At 59.4% G+C, this 7,263-nt stretch overlaps 4 protein-coding genes across 4 annotated transcripts; 2 read left to right on the forward strand and 2 right to left on the reverse strand.

The window, feature by feature from the left end:
• Window positions 1-242: 242 nt before the first annotated feature.
• SDRG_12481 (hypothetical protein) lies at window positions 243-2,367 on the reverse strand (the record flags this gene model as incomplete). The annotated part of the gene is made up of 7 exons (XM_008618553.1): window positions 243-494; window positions 620-883; window positions 927-1,295; window positions 1,348-1,861; window positions 1,886-2,016; window positions 2,043-2,194; window positions 2,223-2,367. 7 exons carry the CDS (start codon window positions 2,365-2,367, stop codon window positions 336-338), a joined length of 1,734 nt encoding a protein of 577 aa, XP_008616775.1. The 3' UTR covers window positions 243-335.
• Window positions 2,368-2,561: 194 nt separating this feature from the next.
• On the reverse strand, window positions 2,562-3,139 carry SDRG_12482 (hypothetical protein; the record flags this gene model as incomplete). Its single annotated transcript, XM_008618554.1, has 2 exons — window positions 2,562-2,912; window positions 2,945-3,139. The coding sequence occupies 2 exons, from the start codon at window positions 3,137-3,139 to the stop codon at window positions 2,562-2,564; spliced, it is 546 nt and encodes a 181-aa protein (XP_008616776.1).
• A 429-nt stretch (window positions 3,140-3,568) lies between these two features.
• Window positions 3,569-6,137, forward strand: SDRG_12483 (hypothetical protein). Its single transcript, XM_008618555.1, has one exon. It carries the CDS (start codon window positions 3,585-3,587, stop codon window positions 6,096-6,098), a length of 2,514 nt encoding a protein of 837 aa, XP_008616777.1. The 5' UTR covers window positions 3,569-3,584; the 3' UTR covers window positions 6,099-6,137.
• Window positions 6,138-6,897: 760 nt separating this feature from the next.
• On the forward strand, window positions 6,898-7,182 carry SDRG_12484 (hypothetical protein; the record flags this gene model as incomplete). The annotated part of the gene is made up of 1 exon (XM_008618556.1): window positions 6,898-7,182. One exon carries the CDS (start codon window positions 6,898-6,900, stop codon window positions 7,180-7,182), a length of 285 nt encoding a protein of 94 aa, XP_008616778.1.
• Window positions 7,183-7,263: the final 81 nt, after the last annotated feature.

The raw sequence follows: 7,263 nt of genomic DNA on the forward strand, positions 1-7,263 counted from the left end.
GTAGCCTGCTACTCCGCGTCGCGCCCGCTACGATGCTACTTCTTGTTGCCGTCGATCGCCAAGCTGCATGAAGCATGAAGCGTTCTGGTATGACGCTTTTACACTTTTTTCGGACCCCGAAAACAGACATTTGGAGCTTTCAAGGTGGCATTTTCACGCGACCACTGGACAAAATAGGCTCCTGGCTAGATAAAGTCGCTGCTTCTTGGCCGATTCGAGCTGCTGCTCCAACGACTATGTATGTAGAAACCCACGTCCTTCTCCCACTACTTTAGGGCCGTACTTATCGATCTTGTTGGCCCATTCGGTCCCATTCCGGCGTTGGTGGTAGCCTGCTACTCCGCGTCGCGCCCGCTACGATTGCAGTCGTCGTTGACGACTGCAATCATGTCGGCGTTGCAGATCGTCGACAAGCGGTGGGCGACGATCACGGTCGTGCGCTGCCTCTGCTTGAGGAGACGATCGAGCGACTCTTGCACGATGCGCTCGCTCTCCTGGACGAGGCGACGTCCAGCAAGAGCACGGCTGGGTGCCGGATGATGGCGCAAAGCGCTGCTTCTGGCCGCCCGACGCTTGCACACCGCGGTCGTCTCGTAGTCGTTGAAAAACGCATGATAACGTCGTGCGCGTTGGCCTTCTTGGCGGCGTCCTCAATCTCGGCCATGGTCGCACCCGGCTTGCCTGTCGCAATGTTCTCCGCGATCGTGCCCGCACACAGCAAGGGCTCCTGCGACACGATCGAGAAGTGGCTGCGCAGCGACTGCACGTTGAGCGACCGGAGGTCGTGGCCGTCCAAGAAACCCGCGCCGGACGCCGGGTCGTAAAAGTGTTCGAGCAAACCGATCACCGTACTCTTGCCCGAGCAGCCGACGAGCGCGAGCGTCTGGCCAGCGTGTATCGTCAAGCTGTAGTCCTTGTAGATCTACGAGTCGGGGCGTGAGGGATAATGCCAAGGCAGCGTGGCGCAATTCGAGCTCGCCCTTGACCTCGTCATGCACATTCGAAGCCGAGCAGTCGATGGACGGGACGCGGTCGATGATGCCATAGATGCTGCCGATCGCCTTCTTGGCCTTGGCCATGTCGCCAAAGCCCTGGGCCGCCATGCCGACACCAAACGACAGGAGCAAAATCGGGTTGAGCACGAGGAACATGCGCTCGAAGTCAACGTCACCACAGATGATGAGCCAGCCGCCAAACCAGAAGGGGAATGCCATCGCAATGACCATGCAGCTCTGCGAGACGCCAAAGCCGACACCCGCCAAGATGCCCACCTTGTGGTCCGTGGTCGGCGAGAGCTGCAGAAAGGTCAGGTACGCTTCGTTGGTCGTCTTCTCGAGGCAGAAGGACGCGACCGTTTGGATCGAGTTGATGGGGTTCCGAGAGGAGCGCGCCGGCGCGGATGTCGCCGTCGTTGACGTTCTTGACCGTGTTGCCGCCCATCGACTGCATCTGGATGAATGCGCCAAAGCCAATGATGGGAAACACGCCGAGGAGCGCGAGCGTCATTTGCCAGCTCTGCGAGAATGCAATGCCAAAGGCAACAGCCAAGATCGAGACGTTGATGAGGACGACGTTGACCGTCTCGGCCGTCATAATGCGGATGGCAGCCGAGTCGGTCACGAGGCGCGTCGTGAGCGAGCCCGACGAGTGCTTCTCATCGTCAAACCAGCCAATGTCCTGGCGCAGCATTGCTTGGAAGCACAAGCCACGAATGCGCGACGTGAGGCGCTCGCAAGCAATGGAAAACTGGTGGTTTTGAAGCGTCAGCTCCGCGCAATAGACTACACCGAGACCCCCAAACCCCGCAGCCCAGAGCGACGATCGCGTCGTCGGGCTGTCGAGCTTGAAGGAGGGCCGTGCACTTGGTCAAGAGCAAGCTCCAGACGGGAAGACGGCGCCGTTGAGGACCGCACCGATGCCACCAAAGATGAAGTTGAGCATCTCTGGCTTGCTCAAGCTCCAGACGCGCAAAACAGGCACGTCCTTGGCGGCCTCAATGTCCGTCTCGGCGTCGCTCTTCGCGTCGACTCTTGGTGGCTCACGCGCGAGTGGAAGCGGTTGCAGCCGGCCGTGATCGGCGCCGGCGAGAGCTCGTCGTCAAGGTCTTCATCTATGCCGACCTTCTTCATCTGCGCCTCGACAAGCGTCTTGTAGAGACCGTGTGGCGGTTGCAGAAGCGCATCATGCGTGCCTTCTTCGACAGCATTGCCAGATTCAAGCACCGCGATCGGCGTTGCGGGTCGTCGTTCGGTCGTCCGACGCCACAAGATGATCGAGCGACGCCTGCACAATGTGCTCGCTCTCCGTGTCGAGCGCCGATGTTGCTTCGTCCAGAATCAGAATACAATGCGTTGTTTCTACGTACATCCACGGGTTCAGATCGGATAGAAGAAAGTGCAAAGTGCGAAAGGACGACATACCTGACCCCCCGAGACGCTGCCACTGGCACCGACGAGCGCAATCTTTTGGCCTGCCGGAATGTGCAACGAGTAGCCAGCGCACGCTTGGACGTTGGACCGCGACGGGTACGCAAACGAAATGTTGGAGAGCGTGATCTCGCCTTAGACGGTCGGCAGGATGGCGCCGGCATCGTCCGAGCTGGCGTCGATCGTGAACTCGCGCTCGATGAGCTCAAAGACGTCGTAGGCCTCAGACCGGGCAGAGAACATGGCCTGCGCGCTCGGGCCGGCCTGGCCATGCACCATGGAGCTCGTGACGACGCGGCCACCATCGTAGTAGCCGCTGCCAACACACTTGTCGGTGATCTGGTCGTTCGTGATCTTGACCGCGCCGTAGTACATGCCGACCGCGTACCTGCAGAAGACGACAAACAACATGCCGCCCGTGCCGAGGTCGACCGCAATGCCCTTCTTGACGCCGGCGACGTCGGTCTTGCGCAGGGCGGTATTGTACTTGTCGACCATGCGGCGTTGGACATGTGCACGGTGCGGATGTTGCTGAGCGACACTTCGGCGACACCACCGGCTTCAGCGTACGACTCGATGTCGCCTTGCGTCGGCGACGCGATCGCCTTGATCATGAAGCAGCCGCTCGCAGCGATGAGCGGCGTAAATGCAAAGAAGATAAGCGCGAGCTCCCAGCCGTAGCAGAAGGCAATGATAAAGCCTGAGAGCGCCATGGTCGCAATACCGTTAATCAACGCTTCGCGTTCAATACAAAAGTTCCTACCAGCTCACCCCGGAAGGGACCTGTTGTTGTCAAGAAGATTTTTGTACAGTAGTCAAAGCATAAAAATGCACATGTTCTTGTATGTCGATACTCAAAACAAGAAGAGTCTCGTACAATAGTCGAAGCATGAAAATGCACCTTTTGTGCGTCGATACTCGAAACAAGACGGGCGTGCGCAGGTGCTTACTGACGCTCCTCTATTTTATTGCCTACCACTGAGCATACTAGAAGGTATTGTGAGGTCTGCATGGGCAATCGCATATATACTGTAGCTCGACCGCTGCGCAATCAAATCACCGTCCGCGTTTTACCGTAATCTGACCGTAATTACGAGCTTTATGGGGAAAACCGCTCAAATCATCAGTTCTTGAAGATCCGGGTCGAGGAGAAGGAGCATGGCGGTCAAGGACGACCGCTACCAGCGCGCTCTCGAGCGCATCAAGCCGCGCAGCCCGACGCTCTTGACAGGGGCCTGTCGACTTCCGGCCGTGCATGTCGATGGCCGCCCCGCCTACCTGGCGTCTCCGAGCGCGCAGACGATGGCACCAGGCCGGTACGAAGCCGTCGAGGTCGACCCGGCGTGGCAGGACGATCTCCAGCGCGCTGTCGCGCCGCTCGTAGCTCACGACGACGTTGGATTCCGCATCTCCCTCGGTCATCTCGTCGTCTCCCCAGTCGACGCACCTCTCGACGCGATGAAGCCCGGGAAGCGCAGCAAGCGCTTCGGGACCCTTATCGTCGAGCTTATTGGCCCCGAGAACGAGACGTGGACCGTTCACTCGAGCGGAATCTCGCACGCGTGGGCTGCCGGTCCTTTACGCTGGTATGCCGTCTTTGGCTTCGCGACGCCGTCGGTGCAACACCACGGGTCCCGGACAGGCCGTCGCATCGCGCTCGTGTACAACCTCGTGGCGCAGCGGGACGGACTGCCACCGACGCCCGTCAAGAACACGGACGCCGTTCGCGCGTTCCAGAAGCTGGCTCGCACGCGTCGTGACGAGGACCCGTGCGTCCTGTACGTGCGCCAAGGATCCGGATACAACACGTCGGCCCTCGACGAGGACCTCGTCGACATCATTGCGGGCTCGAAAAAGTACGATATGGTCGAAGCGCAGACGACCGTCGTCAAAGGCAGCCTCATCGTGACGCGGGCGACGAGCTTTCGGCGACACTTGCCGAAACTGCTCCTCAACAGCCTCCAGGGCCGCGTTCTCACTCGCTGGTTTGGCGCCGATCCAGATGACGAAGCACCACTGTACGTCGTTCTGTGGCCGTGCACAGCGCGTTGGCGTCTTCTGAGTATCACGAACGTGCTGCATGCGTTGGCGACGAACCGGGGTCAGCTCCACGGGCTTCTCGAAGGCCCCCGTCGCTCGCCAAAAGACGCACTGCCTCTTCTCGTCAAGGTTCTCGTGGACACGTATGACATCTCCCCGAGCATCCAGGCGCACCTCTGTCGCATTTTGCTTCGCGAGCCCAGCAAGGCAGCGCTGTGCCTTTTTATCCGCAACCAGTTTGTGCCCAACGACGACTCGGGTCGCTTCTTCATGGACGTGCTCGACGTCTGTGGGTGGCTCCCGACCCACGACTCGGTCTCGGTCGCAACTGCCGTCCTCGCGATGCTGCGACGCTGCCACAAGCACCTCGAGCACAGCGTCATGATGCTTGTCGCCCTTACCCAAGTCCCAGTGCACGGTCTCGTAGCTCACGCCGAGTGCATCCAAGCCGCGTACAACACGTGTGTTGACGTTTTGGCGCGACACGTCGAGACGCCACAGCTCAAGGAATCGAGCAAGTTCCTCGCCTCATTCTTGTACCTGGAGCAGTCGGTGCACGCGTCACGATCAGAGACGGAAGACTCGTGGTTCGATCGCGGCTTGCCCCCTGCCGAGCCCACGATCATCGAGTCCTTTGAAGCCCGCCCGGCAGGTCTCGTCGACATCCTCTTGGCCAAGCCGGCGTTGTTCGCAGCGCACGTGCTCGCGCCGGCGCTGGCGATGCTCAATTTTGTGCCGACCAACATAGACCAAGCGGTTCGTATGATGGAACTCGACCTGCATGGGACGCTACGTCACGTGTCGAGCCACACGGCGGCGTCCTTTCTGCGTGCGCTGGACATCGCTGGACGTCTCGATACAACCGCGTCCTATCTCTGGGCCGATCTCGGTGTTGTCGCCATCCCGGTCTTTGCGATACTTCTTGCTCAAGGAGGTCCCATCAAGAACGCGGACGCAATGGCTGCCATGCTGCGCACCACTGCCGGGTGTTGCATCGTCCAGATCCCGCACCTCGACCAAGTGCTCGGCGAGATGGCAGCCATGTGGCCTAACGTCCACGACCTATTCCCTCGTTTCGCGCATGCGGCGTACGATGTTGCACTACTGCAGCAGCACCTTCTTGAAGAGGCCACGATAGTTTTTGACTCGAGCGGCGTAGTGGATGGCCACATTTTTGCTAGCTGTGTGCATAGCTTCTTGACGACAAGCCCCGTGGCCTTCCCGCACCTCTCCTGCATCACTCAGCTGGCTCGCGCACTTACCGACCATGGTGTTTTCCATGCGGGCCGTGCGATCGCAGGCGCTGCGCTCACGACGGTCCACGCCGAGATGGCCAACTGGACGTGCTTTCTCGAGTGCTCGTGCGCCCCCTGCACCGGCTTGCGCGTCTTCTTGAACGACGCGCGCGAAGGAGTTTTTGACATTGACGACATGGACGCCCGCCACGTCCGCACGTCTCTCACGCTTTTGTCGAGCATTCACATTGTGCCACACCACGTGCTTCGCGTCCACAAGCTCGTTTTTTTTCCCTACACTGACCTGGCCATCGCGACGCTCCGTCAACTCCGTGCAAGCGCCTCGGACTTGAAGGACATGGTCGTCGGAGGCCATTTTGCGCAAGCGGATTTTTAGTCTTTGGAGCCGCAGATAATGCAAGTTGTGTTGCATGATACCTGCCACTGGCATGCGAATTGAGCTGCGTACAAAGGTGCACGTGGTGGCACAGCTTCATTTGTACATGGATGCACCGATACCAGCACGTGCAAGACTGAGCAAGTGAATGCGACGTGAGATGCGATTCACCGTATCTGTGTTCTTTTGACCGGCTGTGTTTCTGGGCGTCAAGCATACTAGTATAGCATAAGCTTGCAGTTTAGGCCAGAGATGGGCTGGCAGTACTATATCCCAGCAAAAGACAGCTTCGGGCGATGCATCCGAGCCAGTGCGATGGAGAAACATCAACAATGTTTTTACCAATTCCAAGTCATTTCCCAAGTAATGCCATTTCAGCAAATTGCTCATTTACGAGATCGCCGCAGTCCGAGTCCTAGGGCAACTGTAGACCTTGGACCAGGTCACAGGGCGATGCTGTAAGGTTACTGCGGCCGAGCTGCTCCACTTGAGACCGCCAGCATGAAACCTTTACAACCGACAGCCCCGCTCGCTTGCAGGCCTCTTGCAGCCGCTGGCGTGCATCGGTCGCGTGGAAGTGGCCTGCGGCGAGCTAGTGACCACTGCAATAGGGGTACTGCGTCTTCTTAACAGTCGCAGCTTGACTGTGCCAGTCGTCGATTCCATACGGATCTATCCCGGGGCTGCACGGTTCGACGTCGTGTACCAGGCGGCGATCGACCACGTGACGCCGACAGAGCTCAAGGGCCAAAGCAAGCAACCCAGTGTGACCATCGACGGTGCCGAGGTTGCGTGGCCAATGGCGCCGGACGTCGTAAAGCCGCTCGTTCAGAGGCATCAGACGCGACGCCGGCGGCACATCAACATCGAGCCGATCAAGATGCGCGTCGGCGCATGTGGCATTACCGTGATCACGCTCCCGATCGCCTTGGCGCCAAAGGATGCGCGGACGCTGCACCTTCTTGACAAGCAGACCGAGACATGCCTTGCGCCTCCGTATGCGACCATGCAGCCCGCGATCGTGTCGGCGTCAACGTCCCTCCACACCGCGCTTCGATGGATGCCGCCTGGGAGGCGACTGTAGCACGTCAGCTGCGACCGCTCGTTGCTCACTTGTCTGCCGACGTGACGATCGCTTTGGCGCATCTCAGCCTTGCGACTGCGC

The sequence above is a fragment of the Saprolegnia diclina genome (genome assembly GCF_000281045.1).
Source record: "Saprolegnia diclina VS20 unplaced genomic scaffold supercont1.50, whole genome shotgun sequence".
NCBI lineage: Eukaryota > Oomycota > Saprolegniomycetes > Saprolegniales > Saprolegniaceae > Saprolegnia > Saprolegnia diclina.

Bases quoted from the DNA above. Each gene is read 5' to 3' on its own strand.
- SDRG_12483 (XM_008618555.1), top strand. From the start codon at position 3,585: ATGGCGGTCAAGGACGACCGCTACCAGCGCGCTCTCGAGCGCATCAAG.